This window comes from Schistocerca cancellata, chromosome 3 (genome assembly GCF_023864275.1).
Source record: "Schistocerca cancellata isolate TAMUIC-IGC-003103 chromosome 3, iqSchCanc2.1, whole genome shotgun sequence".
Lineage (NCBI taxonomy): Eukaryota > Metazoa > Arthropoda > Insecta > Orthoptera > Acrididae > Schistocerca > Schistocerca cancellata.
Genome location: NC_064628.1, coordinates 918,074,246 through 918,099,805, shown reverse-complemented (window position 1 = coordinate 918,099,805; position 25,560 = coordinate 918,074,246). Strand labels below are relative to the sequence as shown.

General features: G+C 40.8%; 1 protein-coding gene across 1 annotated transcript in view; it reads right to left on the bottom strand.

Annotated features, from left to right (window-relative positions):
* Positions 1-6,014: 6,014 nt before the first annotated feature.
* The window catches only part of LOC126176649 (arylsulfatase I-like), a 79,188-nt gene continuing 59,642 nt past the window's right edge, over positions 6,015-25,560 (bottom strand). The window contains exons 7-8 of the mRNA XM_049923807.1: positions 12,033-12,191; positions 6,015-6,478 (exon numbers count right to left, since the gene is read on the bottom strand). Of these exons, the coding sequence (XP_049779764.1) occupies positions 6,015-6,478; positions 12,033-12,191 (623 nt within the window). The remainder of the gene's footprint in view (positions 6,479-12,032; positions 12,192-25,560) is intronic.

Here is a 25,560-nt window from a genome sequence, read left to right as displayed (position 1 = left end):
TTTTTAAAACTTACACAGAAACATCCGTTAAAGAACAAGTACACCATGGATAACTGCGCGAATTAAAATCTGATGTAAGAGGGAAAGGGAAAATTGTACAAAGGCCAGAGTAAGTCAATATCCAACATTACTTGCAGACCACGAAAAATCTCGTAATAATTTGAGAAAAATCATTAAAATGTCAAGAAGTATGTACATTCTGACACAAATTAATAATGGAGATGATAAGCCTAGAATTTTGTGTGACATTGTCATATGGGAGGAAGGACAGCTAGCCAGTGAACAAGATGCCATAAGAATTAAACTAAGTATAAATGTTGTGACTGCTAATTCATATAATGTGAGTACTTTTAACAATAAATTTCCAAATATAGCTGCAAAAATAGGATTACATGTTCAGTGGAAGAAGCAAGAATATATATTAAAAATTCTTCCTCAAAACATTAAGTAAGTAGAAGTAGTACCAACATACTGCACTTAAATTAACAGTATTATAAAAAACTTAAAACCGAAAGCTCAAATTTGGTCTGTGGAATTTCAAACAATATTCTGAAAAGATGTTAGCACTTAATAATTAATGTCCTCAGTAATATATGTAATGCCTCACTGGCATAGGGAACTTACCTAGGTAGATTGGGTATTAAAAACTGCTTCAGCTGTATTTAGTCCTTTATTATTCCACCACTACCGGCTTCTTGGCACTATAAACCACATGTTCAGGTGAACATCTGTATAACAATAAATCCAGGAGGAATAACATCCCTGAGATATACACTGATATGATAGATTATTAAAATTTTAAAAATTAAAAAAATATGTGAAAAATTTTTGCATGATTTTATCAAAATGTTAGTAGTGACATGACTAAAACATTAGAGTGGAAAAGCTCGGAACATCGCTACCCTTCGTTCGTTGTTCATCACAACGAAGCACCGCTAATAGACGGTATGTCATAGTATAAAATTGCCAGATTGCAGTATAGTGGTTGGATTCCAAACAAATGGTACCATAGTGATACATTAGTAGGAATAAAATAAATGAAAACTATTAATTCCTAATTTTGTGCTAGAATGAAAACCCAACAAGTGGTTGCCACAAAATGGAGAGATGTTCTAGTACAAAATCGTCAAGCAAATAGCTATTTAGGAAAAGTAGAACCCAAAAATCGCTTACCGCTTCTCCAACCTATATGGAATCGTGTCCAGGGGACGCAGCAGTGTGCTCTGTCACGTTGATATTCTCACGTAAAAAATTTAATACTTTTTTAAAATTTTAATATCTTAGTAATTTAGCATACTGGTGTATATCTCAGTGTTGCTATTCCTTCTAGACTTGATTCTTATACAGACGTTCACCTGAAAATGTGGCTTTCAGTGCCACAAGAGTGGTAGTGGTCAAATAATAAAGGATTAAATACAGCTGAGTTAGTTATTAATACCCTAGATGGCTTCTCTTAGCTGTGGGTGCCCTAACTACAAGGTTGTCCGCAGTTTCCTAGGAAGATAACCCTATGAATAGCAGCATATTTTCCCTAATGGGTATTACCAAGAAGGGAGGGAATGGGAGGGGTAATTAGTGAAGAGGCAATTTGTGCCCACAACTAAAAACAAAGATAAAAGACAAATTTCATTAATTCTTGTTAACTTTTATTAATTACATGTTTTTTGAAGAGCTACTGATGTATAAGTTGTGTTTACAACCTCATAGTATCCTTTAGACAATTTTAGCTAAACCAACGCATTTTGTGAATTGTTTACATTGTGGGGAGAATTGCTTTGTGACCACCACAAAAAAATTGAAGAATTGCAACTTCCGTTGACTGTGGTTGGTTAAAGGTATATAGATGTGTAAGACAGGTCCTGAACCAGAAAATGTGGATATGACATTTGTTTTGAAAAGTCAAGTTCACTACTAAGATATAAATTATTAGGTTAAGTTGAACTGAAAAATTTAAAACAAACTTGGAATCTAGTATAGGAAATCATTAACAACACTAAATATCGTTAAAATTGTAATATTAATCACATGACTAGATTACAATGTTTTTGAAAAGGGTGTGTGAATACCCCCAAGCACTACATTGGTACTGCGATGATTAAAACATGCAACTGTTAAACATTTAAAACAAATGACAAGAAAACCAAAAAATATTGTTGTCCAGTTTGCTTAGTGACATCTATTTGTAAAATATTATAAAGGGTTTTCTCACATTTAAGTACATACAATTTAGTTAATGTATCACACTTTCGATTCCAGAGAGACTGCTAACTAAGAATGCTCTTTACACATTCACTCATCAAATGTTACAAGCTTTAAATAACAAAATATCAGTGTTGGAATTTTTTGTGGTCTTTGTTTGATTGTGTACCTCTTGTTATGCTCTAGAAAAATCATTCTGAACAACTAGAATGAAAAGGGAGTCTCACAGGTTTCAATTTTAGGTCCAGTTCTATTCCTTATATATGTGAATGAAATTTTGTTTAAGTTTCGGCAAGCAGAATGGTACATTTACAGGCGATACTACTGTTGTAATGCATACACAGAAAGCCACAGAAGAGATACTTAACGATTAGGAATTATGAAGTGGTTCTCTGTAAATGGACTATACTTAAATTTTTGGAAAACACGTCATATTCAGTTGTGTTAAACAATTACACTTATAAAAACAATTGACGTAGGACACAGACAGGAGACACTAAATGGTGGAATACTCCAAATTTTTGGGTGTACATATTATTTAGAACTTGAACTGGAAAACGTCTATTATGTATCTTTTCAAGCAACAGAATAACTGAGTATAGGGAGTGTTGCATGAATAACTTACTTAAGCATTCATAGCTACATATTGTCGGCCAGAATTATTACTATTACGCAAGACCAAAGCATGGCCTCATTTTTGTTTAATTTGAATTTCACATGTTCTTCTAAACTTCTGGATCCCAAATTGAGAGGAGAGAGGTTTCCCACATGCTGGATTTGATAGTTTTTCCCAATTAACGTGCTGATCCAATATTTTGCTGAGGACTTTTACAGTTTCTTTGTTTTTTAAATATATTAATTGGATGCTATTAGGTAGTGACAGTAAAAGATAGGAAATCTGGCACATTATAGATAGGTCAGTGAGTAAGACAGACTTTTATTTTGTTGCTATTTGTATTTAATCTTTACTCAGGATATATCTTAAAAGAATCCTTTGAAACAGCGAAAGAATCGTCAATGGAGAGAGATTCAACAATATACGCTATGTTGATGATACTACAGTGTTTCCTGTCAGTTTAAATAGTCTACATCTTTTATCCCTACTCAATGAAAATAATTAGCGTTATGGCCTAGAAGCCAACGCGAGTGAAGCAAATTTCATGGTTATCAGAGTGACATACAACACTCTTAACAAAATTGTTCATTTGGTTGGCCATATTCTCTGTAGCTGCTTTAAATTCATGGGGGTATCTTTGTTCTGTCGTTACAACCAAGCAATATTAGAAACGACATGAATATCACAAGAATCAATAAAGACAGACACGTCCTTCCTTTCCAAGATAATTTCCGTATACGCAAAGCATGAACACAGAATAAGCAATTTCTCAGTAGCCAAACAAATACTGATAACCAGACACCATGCAAAATAATTGAAAAGAGCCATTTCCATTCTTCACCATCTCCTATCCATTCTCCCTCTCCCCCCCCCCCCCCCAGTTTCTTTTGATGTCTTGCTCCTCACCATCTCCTCCAGCACACTGTCCATCACACTACTATCGACTTTAGCCCATTGTGCTTCTATCTCCCACGCCTGTTCACCACAAAAACCCACTACATTAGTATCCTATCACTATTCGTACGCACGATACAACTATGCAACAACATAATGAAATAGAATAACACATATATATTTTATTACAAAAATGTATACGTCAAAGACAAACTCGTGGCAATGTTGGCAACACTACAAAACACAATACATATTTATAAATATACAGATAAAGAGTAAACAATGGTGTACTAAAATGTGTGCTGTGTAAAAAGTAAAAAAATGCGTAGTTCTGCAAAGCAGACGGAAAATTAGCCTGCAAATGAAGAAAGAAACGGAAGACGTTCTAGCCTAAGGCTTTGCCTGATGTTTATGTAGGCGAGAAACCAAGGAGATATTATCGTACGTGAAAACCAACAAATTATTAACGAACTGTTTTTCGATCTTAGAACCAATTCAAATTGTAAATATCTTTAATTAGAGGCCACTGATGATGCTTTACCTCAATAAAGTGAAAAACGTGTGCTGAGAAAAAAACCTTTTTCATTGCAGTTATAACGACGGAATAAAGATGCTCTCACGAATTTTTATCCAAATATTAATGCTGAACTAACTGAACAAGTAAACAAATGCACATATCGAGGAACTAACGTTGACACTCAGTGAGATAAACCGCAAGAAACTTAAGTCGGTACCGAGAGACCGAAAGCCATGTTTTACAAAATGATTAATGTGTTCAACAACCATTACTTCTGAATCGAAACATAATTAAGATTTGATTCTTCAAGCTTTCCCGGCGGATGTGTTGTAAATAGTCTTCACGAGTTTGCCGCCGGATCACGCTCTGCAAATTCCACAATATTTCCTCGGAGCAACTGTTCGACATCATCAGGTGGTTCAACCTTACTGGTGGCTAGGTACCAGTTGCTCTGAGGAAATATAGTGGAATTTGCACAACGTGATCCGGCGGCAAACCCGTGAAGACTATCTACAAAATTAAGATTGCTACCTTGCAACATTTTTCCTACCCTTTTGTATGGAGCCGACAACTGGACCGTGACCGAGACAACGGAAAAATGGCTTGAGGCATTTGAGATGTATAGGAGAGCTGTAGAGGGGGATGCTGAATCACGGACAGATAACAGTACAAATAATGACATTCTTGTCAAAATAAAATGAGAAAATGTCGTTGTTACCACGGTAAATGTAGAAAACTGGAGTATCTCAACTATGTAATGGGGAATGAAACACTTGTAAGCCACCACAGGACATTCTTCAAGGAAAAATATTCGGTAAAAGACGATGAGAAAACAAAAGATCATGGCTTGGGAACTTTAGTACATAGACTCCACACCCGAGCAAGAAACTTTTTGAAATAAGCAAAAATAGTGTAGATATGATGTTTACCAAAATCCGAAACGGAAAGGCAGTAGAAGAAGGAGATGAAGAGGAAAGACTGTTTCACAGAAATCAGGGTAGGTCAACTTTCGATGTGATACGAGAATAACCTGTGACCTTTTAGGGTTTAGTTTAAGATACAGGTTCTGTGCCCGTAATGGTGACGAATAAAGGTCTCTTAAGCAATATTATAGGACAACATCTTCAGCGGAAACATAGCAACTTTGAATCGGATATACAGGGTATCCCAGAAGGAATGGTCAGTATTCAAGGATATGACAGAAAAGATCATTCGAGGCAAAACAGAGGGCTTCTTCATCTTCAATAATGTACAACGAATCCCCTCTACTGTAAGCTCCTGGCTTTCCATATTTTGGGAGGAGCTAGCAACCAAACCAAGAAAAGTTGTTTAATAAATATAGGCTTTAAAATGTATACCTCAAAAGTAACGAGCAGCTGTTTAGTATAAGATACGTGTTTCACAATACTGAAGATAAACAAGCTCTCATAGCTTTTACTGTATTTATTCCTGGAATTTTTTTCTTGTTCTGATCCGTAGTACACCCCCTCAAAATATGAAAACCGTAGAGCTTATGATAGAACAGATTAGTTTCACAACGTCGAGTATGAATAACCGCCTAGAGCACTTAAGGTATGCATTTTAGTGCCTTTGTTTACTAGACTTTTTTGCTTCGAATGATCGTTCGTGCCATATCCTTGAATATTGGCCATTCCTCCTAGGACGCCCTGTATGGTCACTGAAGTTGGTGACATTACCCAAAACATCGCATAAATATTTTAAATAGGAAGAACACCACCTTATAGTCTAAACTTAAGTACAGCAACTGGTGAATTTTTCCAGCGCCCTTCAGACGACATTGCAAGCCTCGTCCGTCTCGTCGGCGAGGCAGTCTGTCCAGGGCACCCAGGTGCCGTTCCAGCGCCTGGGGTCAGCCAGATCGGGCTCCGTCTCGCCCTCCTGTTGGGGCTCCAGCGGTTGCGAGAGAGCCTCCAGGCGGTCCAGCAGCGTGGCGAGGACGTCTTCAGGAGGTACACCGTCGCCGGATTCGCAGGGATCCTCCAGGATGTTGAAGACGCAGAAGTCGGTGTTGTTCTGGAGGGAGCACAGCGGCTCCAAGGGCCGGTCTGGACAGGAGACGGTTGCCTCCGCGCGCAGCCTCAGCACGTCCCCGGCTGGAGTGGGGCTGCCGAGCGCGCTGGAGAGGGCCTGGCCCGCCGGGCTGGACAACACCTGCTCGGCATCATAAGGGGGCGTGTACGCCGCGTCTTCCGAGCCGCTCGCTCCTTCGTACACCTCTGCCTTCTGCGTTCCTGTTAGGCAGGTAGATATTTAAATGTGGGCATCAGTTCTTCTTATGAAAACTGCGAGGTGCCAGGGCTAGCAGTGTATTTAACACAAAATTCTTCTAGAATCTTCATATATAAATTATGCTCTAAGCGCCCCCCCCCCATTCTAACCACGGCTTTTGCTATTGCACATGGATACTTGGATTAAAAAGAAATGCGAACTGACTAATCGACCCTGCAAGTGGAGTATAAAAGAGTTTGTCACCTGCAATAATTTAATTTGATAAATAAGTTAAATAAAGGAAAGTTTCATTAAGATAGTGAGAAATGAAAGGGTTGCTCTACCAATGAACAGAATGACAGTTCTGTCCAAAGTAACAATATTATTTATTATGACTAAACTCAAAATAATAAACAAAACACATGAAACATTTACAATACATCAAATAGCCTCAAATTGGATACTCAAATGCTGTGAAGGTGAAGTTGTCCCTAAACCAGATTGTGACATTTATGACGAAGTGGTATGTGGAGCCAATTCCTTGCAACTCAAATCTTAAGAGAAACACACAGCCAACCCAACATTAAATGCTGCTACAGTAGTGAGAACTCAGACAATGACCACGCAAGACAGAACAAAGTTAGAAAAAGACGAACAGCCGCGCTCTGCTGAGCTCTGATTATCACCTAGGAAAATCCCTAATCTACCGGTGCTGCGGACATACATTACCAAGCTGTCTTCTTAACTGCAAGAACACAATCTGGCGTACCGGAGGCAATGGCTGATTGCTTCGACGTCCCGTCGTGATGATGATAATGTCGCGAGTATAGCCCGAACCAAATTATCCTTGTCTTGTTGTTCCAGACTAAAGACTTCTTAGCAATACAAATGTGCCTCTGAGGGAGACGAAGAAGGCTCGCCACACAATCACTGACGGTACAGTGATTGATTTTAACAAGCGAAGTGACAGAGTAACTCTGATACAGTCAAATTTAGCCAAAACTGCTCAAGACATAGGCCGCTTGTACGCAGAACGCTCAATTGCCAACTGTACTCTGAAAGTTAAGTTGAAGTCGAAACTTCAGCAACTTCGTCAAACAGTTACAATTAAATAAAAGTATATTAGACAGCCAACGGAAGGCAGGCTGTTCAGAGCAGCGAGAGCTCAGTCTTGTAACCTACTCAGACCGAAAGGCGAGAGCCGACTCTCTCAAGAGCACCCGTACAAGCCGAACACAGAACATTCCCGCCCCCACGACAGTGGCCGTGGTTAAACGTTCCAATCAGCAACTCGAAAACCGGCGGAAAATTCCACTCTATTGCCGAAGCACTACTAGTCCACCAATGGAGATTCTTGGAGTCAATTTCTGCGCCGATTTTGCCACGTCACGGAACTATGCCCTGAGCAAGCCAATCACAGTTACGATTTTGCAGAAAACGCGGGCATTTGCCCGCCAAGACTGCCTGGGAACACAAGTCATTCCCACGCCTCGCTAGTAGCCGGCCAGAAAGTGTTTTCACAAAGTTTCTACGAAGTAACGGAATCTCTAGCCGAGCTTCCTGCGCATTCATGGGACAGCAGATCAACATGAACGTGACTCTCTCGCCACCTGATCGAGAACAGGCTGTAAGGCTTTTATATCACGCCTGGATAGGCGGTGCGTGGGTCTTCTCCAGAGAACTGCTTCTGTAATATAGGCAGAGAGTGAAGGAAGCTAGTAGGAGCAGGAGAGGTAAAGCACTTCGGTACTGCATGTAAAAATTGCTCTGAGCACTATGGGACTTAACATCTGAGGTCATCAGTCACCTAGAACTTAGAACTACTTAAACCTAGCTAACCTAAGGATGACACACACATCCATGCCCGAGGCAGGATTCGAACCTGCGACCGTAGCGGTCACGCGGTTCCAGACTGAAGCGCCTAGAACCGCTCGGCCACCCTGGCCGGCTACTGCATGTAACTTTAGCACATTTTATAGATTCAAGAACACAAGTAAATATCAAATGCATTCATAACTTTGGCTAGCATGAGCACGCTGGAGTGAAGGCGTAGTCAATGTCTAATCCTGTGAGGTTAGGATGACTGTTCTGTATAATCTCAAAGCTATCAAATACTCGTTGCTGTCCAAACTTTAACTGAACGTAAGTAATCCACAGTCTCATTAGCCAGTTAGCCCACTCGGTAGCAGATGCGATATTTCCAAGCCGTCTGCTCTTGATGAAAGAGGCCCAGGTGAACGTTTCCTTGATGCAGTGTGCCAGCACATGACAGAGTAAGGCTGACCTCTGCAGCTACCGCTGTTAGCGGTCTCTACAGTGATGGTGTGACAGGCGTGGCCGCATTCAGTGCCATCCGAGGTCCACATTGCTGTCTGGCGCAATGCGAGGTGTTCTGCATGTATGCATTAGCGTACGAAGTCGTGCCTGCTACTAGAGGTAGGGCCTACCATCAGTCGCCGGAGCCTGAAACTTCGACGCTCCACAACGTCACTGGATAATATCTCTAGACGTGGGTTGGGTCAAATGGCTCTGAGCACTATGGGACTCAACTGCTGTGGTCATAAGTCCCCTAGAACTTAGAACTACTTAAACCTAACTAACCTAAGGACAGCACACAACACCCAGCCATCACGAGGCAGAGAAAATCCCTGACCCCGCCGGGAATCGAACCCGGGAACCCGGGCGTGGGAAGCGAGAACGCTACCGCACGACCACGAGATGCGGGCTCTAGACGTGGGTTTGTATCCTAATTTTGTTCTTCAAGACACATTCCACATCTACTCAAACTTTGTTGGTGTAATTCTAATGTTGAAACGCCAATTAGTGTGTGTGTGTGTGTGTGTGTGTGTGTGTGTGTGTGCGCACGTATGTGTATGTGCGTGTGTGTATGTGCGTGTGTGTGTGTGTGTGGTAGCGTGTGTGGGTGCGTGTGGAAGTGTGAGAGTGTGTACTGGGGAAGCTAGTTTGTCCTATATTTTGTGTGTATAAATTATTATTTCACTATGATACAGTGGTGGGTACTCTATGGTGGATACATTGCATACATTATGTGGTAGTACGTTTGTAGTGTCCAAATGGGTCGTTATTTATCTAGTACTTGTTTTCTTAGTTCAAAAAACGTTTGGTTGCTAATTTTGGTAATTTATAATGTATTCTTTACTATTTCTGTTTTTGGATTTAGAAGTTTTCTTGTACGGGTAGGAAATGCTTCTTCTTAGTGAATGTTTCTTTTGAGGTAGGGCGGTAGTTTTCTTGTCGGAGGGGTTCCGCAAATGTTGAATGACTGTTTCTGTATTTTCATGCTCTTTTATGTTCTTTACACCTTATTTCAAGTGTTCTGTTAGTCTAGTCTAAGTATGGAGTATCACAACTCTTACACAGTGCATTCCAGATCTTTGATATATGTCAGAATCATCCTCCTCCTTTAAACGTTTCTGTACTGAGCTATTACTGTATCCTGAATATAACAAGATCCTGAACGTGGGCTTTCTATGGCAGTTTACTATTTGTCTGAAGACCTAGATATTTTAAAAGTTCAGTTTTACTAATCACATGGCCATTATGTGAAATTATATATATTACGTGGCGTGTTAATTCTTCACTATTCTGTCATATTGTATCTGTTTTTCTTTGGCATCATCCGTGGCTGTCGTTGGTAAAGTTCTCCTCCCACCAGCCGCAGACGACCCAATGCCGCAGTCGGATCTCCAGCAGCCGCTGAAGGTTGAGCCCAGTCTCCCATTCGCCGCAGATGCCCCATATGTCCTGTCGTGTGTCAGGTCGCCATCCATGTTTGGACCCGGCCATGAAGACCCTCCCACCATGGCCCGTCGCATGAAGGCAGTGCCTCCTCTCTTCAGATACTGCGTTGCCTGACTAAACCATCTCTTCTTAAGGATGGATTGGTATACATTCCAGGGAGTCATCTATGCTACAACCAACCGTACAGACATGGACCGTGGGTTGCTGCACCTACAAGCCATTGGCAACACTTCATCCGAATATCATAGACAAACAGGCTGAATGTAACATAAATACCCCAGGTTTCTTTTGATGGATGTTCACGACACCATCATTGCATCGGCTGTTGCTGTGTTTGTCACGATATGCAGCACTGTCATCGCCGACACATCATCCATGGTATTATGTTCCAGCTGTAACCACCACCATATTCTAATCAACAGGCTAACAGCGAGTGCTTCCTGCATGGTGCTCGCTGAAATCTGCCACCAGTCTGTCCTCTAGCTCGCCACTGACCGTCCTGCCCCTCATTTTGCTGGACGTTCTATACGACTGTACGAGACTTGTGTCCCACAGGACGCCATCTGTGACAGTTCAGAGCTGCTGTCTCACTGGACCCTCTCTCTGACGGTCTATGACTGCCGTCTCGCTGCTCACCATCACCAACTGTCAAGGACCGCCCTCTCGGTGGACCTTGACTGCCACTCATCCTCGAATGACTTACAGTTCTCAGCCTATGGCGACCGCCACTGAAATACATCTCTATTATTGTACTTCTGTTCCTTATCGAGCCCTCTCCAGTTCAATATCTTTTGCACTAGAACATCGCGCCAATACACTGCGCTGAAGTGCGAGGCCATGAGAGGCACAGTATTACTGCGGAACGTGTAAGTTAGAACTCTGCCTTCGTGGCGAATATGTTGACACTCGAGGTTCTAGAACTCGCATGTACAGTATTGAGACTGCATTCGCAATGTGCTGCGAAACGAAAAGGAACAGGAAGACGCGATGGGCGAAAAAATGTCTTTGAATGCGTTCTATACACATGATCCGATGAGATAGTAATATGTGGAAGGTTTTTTTGATTTTAGGACGCAGAATGCATTTTTCTTGATTTTCGCTTCGCTCACTCACCCGTTATGAGAAAATTGAAGTGTACTGACGTCTTTTGTACGAAATTTAATGTGTTTCCAAGTGGTATAGGTGTTTTTGAAGATAACATGTATATTCTTAGTTTTTTGAGGGTGGAAGTGTTTCTTTTTCTCCCTTGATGTTCACGCAGAAGGCCCTAAAATAGATCCTTCTCTGCGCAGTGTAGTGTCAACATTATTCGTCAGAAAATCAAAACTGCATAGCGAAATTTTCATGAAATTTTGTCTACTTTGCATAGAGTAATTACCTTCGAAATACCCATAGCCTCCGGTATATAGGCAAGAAAATGAAGAAGCCGTAAAAATTTTGTTGTTTTTTACGTTTTTCGTCCAGCTCTCACAAGGCAGCAGACATGAAATTCGTATTCAGCACCGCATGAAACCCATGGAAGCCCTCAGAATAAAACTTGCGTGATTTTGTCACGGGAAAACCACCATTTGGCCGGCTAAGTTAATAGTTATGATGTTTTTGATAAGATAACGCGGCTCTTGGACACCGTGTGTGTAGTGTAACAATAGTAATAAGGTACAAAAACTAAGCGGCTGCTTCAGTAAGGATCATTTCTTGTGTATGCTAAGACAGAAGTTGCAATGCAAACTTTATTTTCAGGGATTTGTGCTAAGAGACGCCCCTTTGGTCAGCCAGCCTACAACACTCCTCCGTGTATGTGTCTCTCGCTTTTACCTCTGATGAGCTTCCAATCGCCGACCCGCACGGCTGCGTTGCCGGCCTTTTCGTCGATGTTGACGAGCAGCTCGGTGCGTGGGTGTAGTTCGTCGGCCACCAGCTCTGGCCACACGTTGACGCCGTCCAGGTCTTCTGGGAGGGAAGATGAGTTTCCTCCTGCGAATACAAGGAAATTTCAGTATTCCTCGTCCCACGCGGTGTAACAATTTATGCCTCGTGATGACTGGGTGTTGTGTGCTGTCCTTAGGTTAGTTAGGTTTAAGTAGTTCTAAGTTCTAGGGGACTGATGACCATAGCTGTTAAGTCCCATAGTGCTCAGAGCCATTTGAACCATTTGTAACAATTTATAGTATATCGTCAGGGCATATGTATTCTGATAATAAATTATAATGAAGATGCATTCACTCAAATTATAAAGGTTACAATGTATTCCCCAAAGATTGTCCGTCTGTAGGTGCTGTTTTTGACATACAACAGATCAACACCATACATTCCTGCTTCAGTTTTTCCATCTTCCTGAGCTGAATTTGCCTTTTAAAACGCCGCATCTACAAAATACAATGTTACAGATGTCACGACCTATGACTTACGATTCTTCTGCTTCAGCAACGTTGTGGCGTTTCGCCACTATGCCTTCATTTTATTTTAGCCCGAAGTCACATATACTGACATACCTTCGCTTTCTTGTTCCAGCAAGACGTATGGTCAGGCACAACGGACAGCAATGGGTGAGAATGCGTCAGTCTAGTCGAGATTAAAACAGTGAAATGAAAAATTAATTTAAAAAACATACCAGTACACGACAATTAGGGCAAAGTAAAATCATGGTCCAAATGGCTCTGAGCACCCCGGCCGGCAGTAAAGTCATGGTAATTAATAATAAACATATTGAAATGACAAGCTGAACTTGCCAGAAGCTATTCTCATACTAGTATTTCCCCTTTATAATTATATTGTTAAAACAATAACATTAAGAACGTAGTATGATGTATGAGAGTAATGTAACGAACAGCGCCGTTAATACAATAGAGGTGATCTAGCAGAAAGCGTCGGAAATTCCTTAAGACTGTTCGCAGATGATATGGTTGCCTATAAGAAAGCACTTACGTTAGAAGGCAGTATCAATTTGAAGAGCAATCTACAGAGTATTAATGAATGGTGCAGGCTCTGGCAGTTGACCCTGAATGTAAACAAATGTAACACGCTGTACACACATAGGAAAAGAAATCCACTATTGTACAATTAAACTATTGACGGTAAAACGCTGGAAACACTATCAACCGTAAAATATCTAGGAGTAGCATTCCAGAGTACGAAGAATCTTAAGGGGGTGAGGGGTAGGACGATAAAAAATAAAATAAACGACTTTTCAAAAATATGACAATGCAGAAGTAGGTTTAATAATGAAGTAAAAATAGGAATGCGGGTAAGCTACTACAAACAGCATAGTGAACGCTTTATTGTAGCCAAGATAGACACCAAGGCCACTCCTACCACAGCAGTACAAGTTTATATGCCAACTAGCTCCGCAGACGATGAAGAGATTGAAGAAACGTACGATGTGATAAAAGAAATTATGCAGATAGTTAAGGGAGACAAAAATTTAATAGTCATGGGGGACCGGAATCCGATAGTAGGAAAACGAAGAGAAGGAAGAGTATTAGGTGAATGAGGACTGGGGGTAAGGAATGACAGAGGGAGCCACCTGGTAGAATTCTGCTCAGAGCATAACTTAATCACAGCTAACATTTGAATGAAGGTTGTAAACGTGAAAGAGGCCTGGAGACATTGGAAGATTTCAGATGCATTATATAATGGTAAGACAGAGATTTAGGAACCAAGTTTTAAATTGAAGACTTTCCAGGGGCAGATGTGGACTCTGTCCACAATTTATTAGTTACAAACTGTAAATTAAAACTGAAGAAACTACAAAAAGGTAGGAATTTAGCGAGATGGGACCTGGATGAATTGAAAGAACCAGAGGTCGCAGAGAGTTTCAGAGAGAGAATTAGGGAACGATTAACAAGAACAGGGGAAAGAAATACAGTGGAAGAAGAATGCGTAGCTTTGAGAGATGGAATAGTGAAGACAGCAGAGGATCGGGTAACCAAAAAGACGAACTAGTAGGAATCCTTGGGTAAAAGAGGAGATTTGACTTTAATTGATGAAAGAAGAAAATATAAAAATACAGTTAATAAAGCAAGCGAAAAGAAATACAAACGTCTCAAAAATGAGATCGACAGGAAGTGCAAAATGACTAAGCAGGGATGGCTGGAGGACAAATATAAGAATGTAGCGGCACATATCACTAGGGGTAAGATAGATACCGCCTAGAGGAAAATTAAACCCTTGGAGAAGAGAGAACCACGTGTATGAATATCAAGAGTTCAGATGGAAAACCAGTCCTAAACAAAGAAGGGAAAACAGAAAGGTGGAAGGAGTGTATAGAGGGGCTACACAAGTGCGATGTATCTGAGGACAGTATTACGGAACTGGAAGAGGACGTAGATGAAGATGAGATGGGAGATACGATACTGCGTGAAGAAATTGATAGAGCACTGAAAGACCTAAGTCAAAAAAACGTCCCGGGAGTAGAAAACATTCCATTAGAACTGCTGAAACCCTTGGGAGAGCCAGCCATGACAAAACTCTTCCATCTCGTGAGCAAGATGTACGAGTCAGGCGAAATACCCTCAGACTTCAAGAATAACATAATAATACAAATTCAAAAGAAAGCAGGTGTTGACAGGTGTGAAAATTACCGAACTATCAGTTTAATAAGTCACAGTTGCAAAATACTGACACATATTCTTTACCGACGTATGGAAAAACTGGTAGTAGCCGATCTCGGGGAAGAGCAGTTTGGATCCGTAGAAATGTTGGCACACGTGAGGCAATACTGACTCTAAGACTTATCTTGGAAGATAGATTAAGAAAAGGCAAACCTATGTTTCTAGCATTTGTAGACTTAGAGAAAGCTTTTGACAATGTTGAATGGAATACGCTCTTTCAAATTTACAATTTGTACAGAAATCAGACGGCAGTTATAAGAGTCGAGGGGCACGAAAGGGAAGCAGTGGTTGGGAAGAGACTAAGACAGGGTTGCAACCTATCCTAGATGTTATTCAATCTGTGTACTGAGTAAAGGAAACAATAGAATAATTTGGAGTAGGAACTAAAATCCATGGAGAAGAAATAAAAAGCCTTGAGGTTTACTGATGACATTGTAATTATGTCAGAAAAGGACCTGGAAGAGCAACTGGAGGGAATGGACAGTTGCACTAAGCAGATTCAGCTGGATGCAGTAGTTACTCGGAGATGAAGAAGCTTACACAGGATAGAGTAGCATGGAAAGCTGCATCAAACCGGTCTCTGGAGTGAACAACAACAACGTCCCTAGTTTGTAGCACACATCTTCCTGAATAGTTTGATGGATAAAACATTTATATTTGTGAGATTATAAGGTATGTTATTTGGTCTTAAGTGTACGAAGATGCTGGTGTTGGTGATAAAAAGCTTTCCTTGAAGTTCAAAAACGTGCTCCATGTGGAGCTGAGACTATTGTGCAGAAGTTAGAATGTGTGGGACAGGTACAGAAAAGACTTGGTGCTAGACCTAGAAGGCTGAGACAATGTTCGTCAGGAGTTAAACTGTATGATGGGAAGGGAAGAAGGGAATAAATGGTAGAGGGTGACTGACGTATGCAGAAATGGACAGGCAACAGACATATTATGGCTTGGCTATAAGAGGGAACACAGGGGATTTGAAAAGTATGAAGCAAGCAGTTTGGTCCTTATACTTCCACAAAATGTCCACAGACGCTCCCCCCAACTTGTGCCCAAAAGGAAGTGAATCATCATGTGGCTATCAAATGTCAATTGCTAGTGGTGAAGAATATCATCACAGGTATTCTCTACCAACTGCTGTAATGGAAGCCATCAAACATATATTAAGGGACCTCGCGTATGAAAATTTATTGAAGAAATGTCTTCAAGGCGGTACCCAAAACCCAGATGAAAGTTTGAACCCATGTGTATGGGAAAGATTGCCAAAAACCATTTTTGTTGGAAGAAATACACTTGTTAGTGGTGTTTATGAGGCATTTTGGTGAAATGCATCAAAGCTTTGTATGCAATAGAAAGAGAGCGTGTAGTGAAAGCAGACAAATCACTTTTGGAGGTGATAAAATGAAGAAGAGTGCATCACAGGAATGTGAAAAGGAAGAAAACTTATTTAGAAAATGAAAAAGCACCTGCTAATGGTGCTGGACAGTCCCAAAAGAATGCCAAATACTTACTGTATGTACTAAGGCACATGTAACACCAAAAATAAGTGTCCTATTAGTTTCAAACTTGGCATGCTTATTAAACACAAACCCCTTAATGTAAAACCCTATCATTTTTGAAACGCATTAAGAACTTTGCCCGAAACTTATATAACTAACAATAAAATCTGAGTTTTTTCTAAACATGTAGTTTAAAATGTAATATCTCATTCATTTTTTCATAAACTAAGTAAATTCTAGATTTTCATATATCTGTAAGTAATGTTTGTATGCTGTGCAAAATTCATCGAAGGATCTCTCTTACTTATGGAGAAAAGTGTACCTATAACAAGAAATGTAGCCAATAGTAAGTGAAAACATGGTGAAATCTCACATGCAAAAACAATTTATTTTGGTATGTTTTTTACATCCACTGCTATGAGTGTGAATTCTGAATCCTACCTAGTTATGCTGACCCAGTTTTATGAATTTATTTGCGAAAGTATAGACAGTGGAAATTAACATGTCCTGTGTTGTCTCTCCTGCTCCAAGTCGACCCGTTTGACGTCCTATCCCCATTAAGGAAACGTAACTCACCCACAAAGGGAGAGACCCACAAGTCGTTTATTCGATCGATTCTTGAATATTGTTCATCCGTTTGGGATCCTTACTCAGTAGCACCGATAGAAGAGATAGAGAAAATCCAATGAAGAGTGGCGCATTTCGTCACAGGATCGTTTAGTTGGCCAGAGAATGTTACCAAGATGCAGACGTTGCAAGGAAGGCACCGTGCACCAGGAAGAGGTTTACTATGGAAATTTCGAGAGAGCACTTCCTCCCACATCATATTACTATTTTAAAATGACTGTAATGGAACCCATTCATTAAATAGTAACTACCTGGGTAGAAACTCTTGCTACATCGAACTGCGTTTCTTCTGAAAGCGACGAAAATAATAAAAATAAGATTAACATAACGCAGAATTTCACGACCTGTTTTGGGTCCTTCACTATTTTCATTTTGTGGTCATTGGGATGTGGTAAAAGGCCAATTTCTCTGCCTAACGTTTCATTTTCCACAGCTGGAGACGTCATCAGAGGCCATAACATCTTAGAAAGCGGTTATAATCTCAAACAAGACCAGGAAGCCGAAGCGTCTATATGCATCCACACAAGAGTCGCTTCTTGTCTCCTGAAATTGTGGAGTCACCCCGACATGTTTTACGGAGCTCGTAATGCGGAAGAGATGGCGCTGTTTACTTGATTAAATTCTAAGGCACGCAGCTTGCCTAATTTCAGTTCTCCTCTTTCCGTATTAAAGTTATTCGTATGTGTTTGGATTTCTGTTGCCTATGTGTACATCCCAGCGTAGTAATGATTAGATGTGGCTAAAATCAAAGTAACGGTGAAACGAAATTGAAGGTTCCCCGCCGGATGTAGTGGCCGAGCGGTTCTAGTCACTTCAGTCTGGAACCGCGCTGCTGCTACTGTCGCAGGTTGGAATACTGCCTCGGGCATGGCTGTGTGTGATGTCCTTAGGTTATTTAGGTTTAAGTAGTTCTATAGGGGACTGATGACCTCAGATGTTAAGTCCCGTAGTGCTCAGAGCCATCTGAACCACTTTTGAACGGTTCCCCGGTGTCCGACCGTAATCTGCTACACCCGGTTTCTCCCTTTTGTGCGGGCAACATGCTGTCGCGTGCACGTGCGAACGACAGAAAACGACACTCCTTTCAAGGAACGCAAGAGAAATTGTCGTCTGGGAAACAGTGAAAATCGGCAGTGACATTGGCATCAGAGATCCACCAAATTTACTTCCCCGATGCTATTGTTCCGGCAAGATTTAATAATTATTACGCCAGGATGTGCTGAGAGGCCACAGAAATTCAAAAGCACAAGAACAGCCCTAACAGAAAAGAAAAACTAGGCCTTAGTGTTACATCAAGCAAACGCCGCTAAATCTTCCCCACTATAAGCTCCATAACATATGTCCGTGTGACTGCGATATACGCAGGGATCCGATGACGACACGAATCGATCATTGCATGGACACCTGTAAACAATTCTGGTTGTTGAGTTTTTTGACACTGACGATGGAATCATTATTGGAAGCCGAAACATTAGGCAGATAAACATGCCTCGTGCCACGGCATCGTGCACAAGAAACAAAAATAACCAAGATGTACTATCAGACCCAAGAGTATCCAAACGACCTGAATTACGTTCCACTTGACTTTCATTGAGCCCCCATAACTGTATTGCGAGTCCTCTAATCTCTTTGCGGTACAGTCGTTTGACTAAAACACTGCTCTTTAAGGTAATCAGACCAGATGTAAATCAGCATCACAATGTCGCAAATAGTAAGAAATGCTTCATTACAGATGAGATAGCCCATAAAGTTCGTATACTCAATCTTGTTACAGTAAGTCACATATCAAAATCACAACAACACTCATTAAAATTTAACCAACTCCGTCACGTAATGCTTCCAGCTAACTTTAGGCAAAATTAAATACTTATATGATCAAGAGATTTCGAGACAGTATCTGGACTCCTAAAATTCTATGACATTTCCAAGTATTTTTACTGTTTATAAGGTTTTCCCACACCTGTAAAATATCGTTTCTGATACAAGTATGTGGCCATAAACTGGATGCTGAACTAAACTGTTAAAAGAAATGAGATTAACAGTAAAAGTGCTCTAAGCAAAACTCAAAATTAACATCGTATCACGATGAATTTCTCTGTAGTAATGAATGAGGAATTATTTATACATATTTTAGAACTTAAAACGACATGACGGACTATTTTGTTCTGTATCTGAATTGGAACGAAGCACGTATAGCCACTGAAACTACGCAAAGCTTTCGTGCCTGGCCGAGTTTCGAACACAGCAACGTTCGTCATCGGTGACCGACCATAAAGAGTAGTGAAATATCAAAGTTTTCACCAATATCATTCAACAAATATGAACTTTAAAACTTCGTGCACTCCCTCGAATACAGTCAACACCCTTATTTCCTCGTTAACTAACAGCGATTGCACACGTTTAAAACGATGTGCCATGATGTAAAGAATTGTGACGCACACTCAAAACAAGCAAGTAATCCGTTTGTTAACTGAGTAAAACCACATTCTGGGAATTCTGCCCTTGCTCTGAAGAGACATACTTAGGATAAATACGAATATTCTGTGTGCTGATACTCCAATATTTCAATTATTCCAGGTCCTTTAACGAAAAATTGTGAAAATAAGCGACAGAGGAGCACCTATAAATTAACATATAATAATCAGTGAAATTGGGCATACCCCATCAGTGATCTGACGATTATGGCAAACTCTTTTCTGGCTTAGCTAGTACTCCAGTACAAACTTGAGGGTTTCATAGTAATCTGTTACTTAAATTCTTTGCTCTCTGACTTTAAATATACTGCTCCAGTGGGATTTGAGCCCATGGCTGCAGGTTTAGTAGCACTCAGTTACTGAGGAATCAATAATGCTTTCATTCTCTCGAAAGTGTAGTACATTCTAAGACAGAGAGAATCAATTTAAATAGTTATTTTATGTTTAGTTTAACATAGTGCAAACGCATTTCAGGCCTGCTTTGCTCATCACCAGGGGCTTATGTATACAAAAAACTTTTCTCTAAATTATCTTAATTTGACTTAACATAAGAGTTTCGCTCGCTGCTGGAGTGGCTGTTGGAATATTTTGGCTGGCTAGAAATCAACGTTCAGTTGTGCCCTCTGATGACGTGGAGCTTTGTCTCGTAGCGACTGACATCAGAACCTATATCAGAAACCGATAGTTTGGCGGCCTTTTTCTGTGGTGCGATACCGGTACTGCGTGATACACTTTAATACGGATAACAGTCAAGCGTTGATTTATAGCAGCGCTTATCATGAAAGTTAAAGCAACAGCCAGTTTTGAAATTAGTTTTTACTCAACCTATTTCCTTTATATGACGCTAATTGAATTCTTTAAGGTTGCATTACTTCTATAATATATTGCACATAAGCAGTGACTTGCGACAAGTGCAGCGGTAAACACTGCCCGTTGTATTTTTGTTTTTTGTTTTGTTGAATTATGTACAGTCTTGAAACTGAAAATAAATACATAAATAAATAAATCTTCTTGATAAAGAATCCCATATCCACTAGACAAATAAATAAAACACTTCTTGGAAAAGATTTTTTGTTCATTGTATTTATTCTTCCGTATTGTAGCTTCTGCCGAAACGTGAGTTCTCCTGAGGCACCATGACTTCTAAAAAACACAAATTTTTGTGCCAAATTAATTATAACGGTGCCCACTTCGTAGCAACACTCTTAACTGAAGTAGGCAAACCAAAAATTATCTCTACTTTACGGTAAAGTGTGAAATAAAAAATTATGAACCAAAGCTTTGTATTTCGGAATCTTTTTCAGATTATGGTAGTCATACGTTATATACTGTATACACTCATCTGTACTAGAATTTTTGGTCGAAGTTACAAAACATGCAAAGTGGCTTTGTGAACGAGCGATTGTCACATGAGATGCCTCACACGAACCGTTGCCAACAGTATCTCGAAATTCTGTCACACTTGCGTTAGCAGCTATTAATTTCTAAACTATTCGACATACGCTATAATCAAATCAAATGGATCTGGTATAACCTAACAGAATACCTACTGTGTCTCTTCCAGTGCGCTTATGTCGTTCATAGCTCCTTTCATGGAAATGAAAGTCACATGGACGCTACGCATTTCCGTCAAAGACACAATACGCCGCTTTTACTCGGTATATCGTTTCTTTTTCACAGGAAAGGTGTGACAACACAGACCACATCATACCGTTTCGCAAGTGTACTTTGCGCGACTGGTAGAATGGCACATTGGTTGAGGTGACCAGTTTGTAGTCTGCAGTTAGAGGGATTGGATTCGACTTCACGTCTACATCACCAGTATTGCTCCACTTTTTCTCTTTATGTATCATGATTTCTGCATTGTATTTGCTTTGTGCTTTCGTCGTTATTTGGTGTCTTGTTTGCGTGTGTATAAAAACAAAGCACTTTGTCTTCAGGCCACGAGTGGCCTACCGGGACCATCCGACCGCCGTGTCATCCTCAGAGGAAGATGCGGATAGCAGGGGCGTGGGGTCGGCACACCGCTCTCCTGGTAGTTATGATGGCATTCTTGACCGAAGGCTCTACTATTCGGTCGAGTAGCTCCTCAATTGGCATCACGCGGCTGAGTGCACCCCGAAAAATGGCAACAGCGCATGGCGGCCTGGATGGTCACCCATCCAAGTGCCGACCACGCCCGCACCGCTTAACTTCGGTGATCTCACGGGAACCGGTGTAACCAATGCGGCAAGGCCGTTGCCTTTTGCATATATATAAAGAGATCACAAATTAATATGATGCTTTTTTCTTGAAGTGAAAAAGTAATACTTTATCTTTGATGCCTTCATCAGCATTGAAGTCGTGCTCCTGTGTAAAACAAATTGTATGTTTGCCTGAGCACGTTTTGATCAGTGGTTGTAAAATAATTCAACATCAGGAGCCTATCGAACGACTGAAAAGACTGAAACAGGCAGCCTATTTTTTGTGTATAGCCTGCTCCTCTTTTTCATTCTAACAACAACAAAACTCAGTGCCGTGTCCAGTCTCCGTCCTCCCCTACAACTGCATTAATCCGTCGCGGAAAAGAATGAATCTGTTATTCTGTGGCAATTCTCCCCTTGGGTATTGTAAGTAGGCCGTTTATGTTTTCTTTATGTAAGTAGGCTGTTTATGTTTTCTTATTGGCAACGTTACGTAGCGCTCTATATGAAAATCACTGGCTGTGCTGTGTGCAGTCTGTGGCTAGTTTGCATTGTTGTCTGCCATGGTAGTGTTTGGCAGCGGCAGCTGGATGTGAACAGCGCGTAGCGTTGCGCAGTTGGAGGTGAGCCGCCAGCAGTGGTGGATGTGGGGAGAGAGATGGCGGAGTTTTGAAATTTGTTATACTGGATATTATGAACTGCTATATATATTATGACTATTAAGGTAAATACATTGTTTGTTCTCTATTAAAATCTTTCCTTTGCTAACTATCCCTATCAGTAGTTAGTGACTTCCGTAGTTTGAATCTTTTATTTAGCTGGCAGTAGTGGCGCTCGCTGTATTGCAGTAGTTCAAGTAACGAAGATTTTTGGTGAGGTAAGTGATTTGTGAAAGGTACAGGTTAATGTTAGTTAGGGCCATTCCTTTGTAGGGATTTCTGAAAGTCAGATTGCGTTGCGCTAAAAAATATTGTGTGTCAATTTAAGCACAGTCTTGTATAAATTGTTCTAAGTGGATGTTTCATATGGCGACCCTGCCAGGATACGTCACTGGAATCTTCCGATTTTTTCTTGTAGTTTGTGTAATTAGTGTAGATTTTGTTTATTGCTAGCGTGTAATTGTAGAGAGAATCTCCTTTGTAGTTGCAGCCTTTCATTGCTGTACAGTAAAACAGTTGTGGCATGTAGATTTGCACCAAGTATTTCGCAACTACGCTTGCAATTAACTAGATATTATTTTCAGTGCTATGTTAATGTGTTCCCCTATTTTTGCTCTTCAAATATTGTGTGTCAGTTTAAGCACAGTCTAGTATAAATTGTTCTAAGGGGACGTTTCAGTATGACTAGTTTCGGACACCGATGGCTTGGTTGTCGGTGCTGGTCATCTACACCTCATAGTCTTCTCCATCTCTGCCCACATGTGGTGGGTGCCATGGGAGGCCAGTCCCACAGCTCAACGTCACCGTTCATTTGAAACCAGTGTTTTACACAGTTCTCTGTGTGGACAGTGGAACGGTCATGTTGGAGAATTATTCAGCCTACTGAAAATCTCTGACGTTCAGAAGGAAGCATTAATGACTACGAAACGAGCGGTCCAGTTGCTGCAGAACGCCGCAACCATTTGCTGACATCCATCCCCAAACTATGACAGCAGTTCAGCCACACCTTTGACTCTGATGGACATATTTCCTGCTGAATCTCGCTCCACTTGGTCGATATACCTGCAGTGAAGAATTTGGTCCAGTAGAAAACATCTGCTTGGCTGTAGATATAACTTGACTCCCGTACTAAAGTGGTTCCCTTCTGTGCGCCAGTGCGAAATATAATCTGGCAGCCTTATGTTGTTCCTTCAACGTTTCCTTAACCGCTGATTTTCATGCATACCTTCTTTTCCCGTTTTGACGTCTACGAAGGGTAGACCTGCTCACCTTCAGCTGGAGGAAGTTTCTAATTACTATGTTAGTCCTGAAATGGTTTTCGTCACTGCAGTGCAGTATACTATTGTCTTGGTCATTACTGGTAGTCTGTGGAAGTCCAGGGCGACATCGACGGTTGACATGATCTTCCTTCGCCATCCTAATCACACAGAGACGTACCGCAAATTTGTCTATCCTAGGGCACGGCGCTGATACAGTATCCACCCTCATAAAGCGCAGGAATGCGACCTTTATCAAATTCCTTGAGCTGTGACATTTCGCATGTGAGATCCTACTGACAAGGCAGAAGGAAACGAAGTGCGAAATGAGGTGGAGAGCACGTCTTTCGCCTCTGAAGTCAAATTCTTTCCCTATTAGACGGTTAGGAAACTGATTTAACAAATTAGTTCCCTGTGGGTATTTTGCCTCAAAATATTACACGTAGCAATAATAATGAGGCCCTTAGATTCACTTTGTGACGCTGGGGATTCTATCCTGCCATAGTATTCGTCACCTGTGTTACCCCACATATCACACCACAGAAGTCTGTAACGGCGCTTCATGTAATTGATACGATAGCAGAGTAGGGAAAGTGATGAGTTTGCACTCCTGTGCTATCGAGTTCGAATCCTGCAGCTTCTACAAAATCTAGTTCGTTGTAAACAAAGAATTGTTAGTTTAGGAGGGTAACGCTAACTGTGACGTCCAAAGTACTTACAGTGTCGTAAACATTTGTGTATATGGCATTCAGTACTCTTTGGAGGAAGGGAAGGACGAGCCGTCTCCCCTGGTTTCCCTGTTGTGAACAGATCTCAGCTGGAGGATAAACTCAACCTTTGGGGTGTTAATCATTTTGTACGTTTTGCAGTACCATACCCTTAGATGTTAAAATCGTTTTCAAACAATGATTTCTGCAGCAACAGGAACACAACACAACAGGAACTCTCAGGAAAACTATAATACAGTGATATCAGACGAAAAAATCGACCAGACCCAAACTGTGCAGACTTTGTTTTTAAGCCTTTTTTACATGAACAAGAAGGAATTATTCGGTAAATTTGTGAACGTTGCTGCTTAAGATGTTTTAAGATTCCTTCGCCCACGACAACTTTCTTCAGAGGACTGAATAGCGGTTTGTGAAGTGATTATTTGCCGCATTTTTGCCGCATTTCGCTCCTTAGAAGTGAAAGAGCTTATTGACGAAAAAACTAATTACCCAGAAGGAAAGGAGGAACGATTGGAAAACTCTCATATTGGGAGGTTATGTGACTTTTCTTTCAGTGGTTAGGAAATCGAGTTGGCAGTCAGAGCACAATGTTGGTATCATTGTAACATTGCAGGACATGGGGCCCGAAATTATGCACAGCTAGTTTAGGTCAGAAATAAGCAGAACTGGAAGTCACGGCAGTATTAAATTCAGTACTTCGTATGCATTGCTTCCTCATGTAATTACTATTGTGGAATATAGAACCGAATAAGTCAGTTTGGTATTTTCCGGTGAGAATGAGCAGTGGTAGACAATGTTCTCCATATCAGTTACTTGTAACTGGTGTTCCACCGAGTTAGAAGTTCTGATTGACAGCTAAGTGTAAGGCATCTTAAGTGAGTTTCGTAAAGTTGGAATATTTTTCTGTATTTCTGAATGGAATACTACACCTGGAGTAATTCCGCGAAAATGTAAACTTGAACAACGCAGAACGAATTTATTGCAACGGAAAGCAGCTGATCTTCTGCAGTTTTTTCTTTCTTGTTCTACTTGAAATAGGTGACGTCGACTAAATCATCTGAAGAGAACGACTGTAACATTTCACAGAAGACATTAGCATCCTCTGGCTTTGAAAGTGATGTTTACCGTCAGTTTTACCATTTTGCAAGCGTCTTTGCTAAGCGCAGGTAAATGAAGTAATGCAACTCAATTTCAGTTATGAAATAACATATTAGTCAGTTGATTTAGTTTTAATGTAATCTACAAATAATTAGAAGAAGTGCCCGATATTAACTTGAAAAGTATTCCCTAGACATGGGAAGAGCTAAATAAGT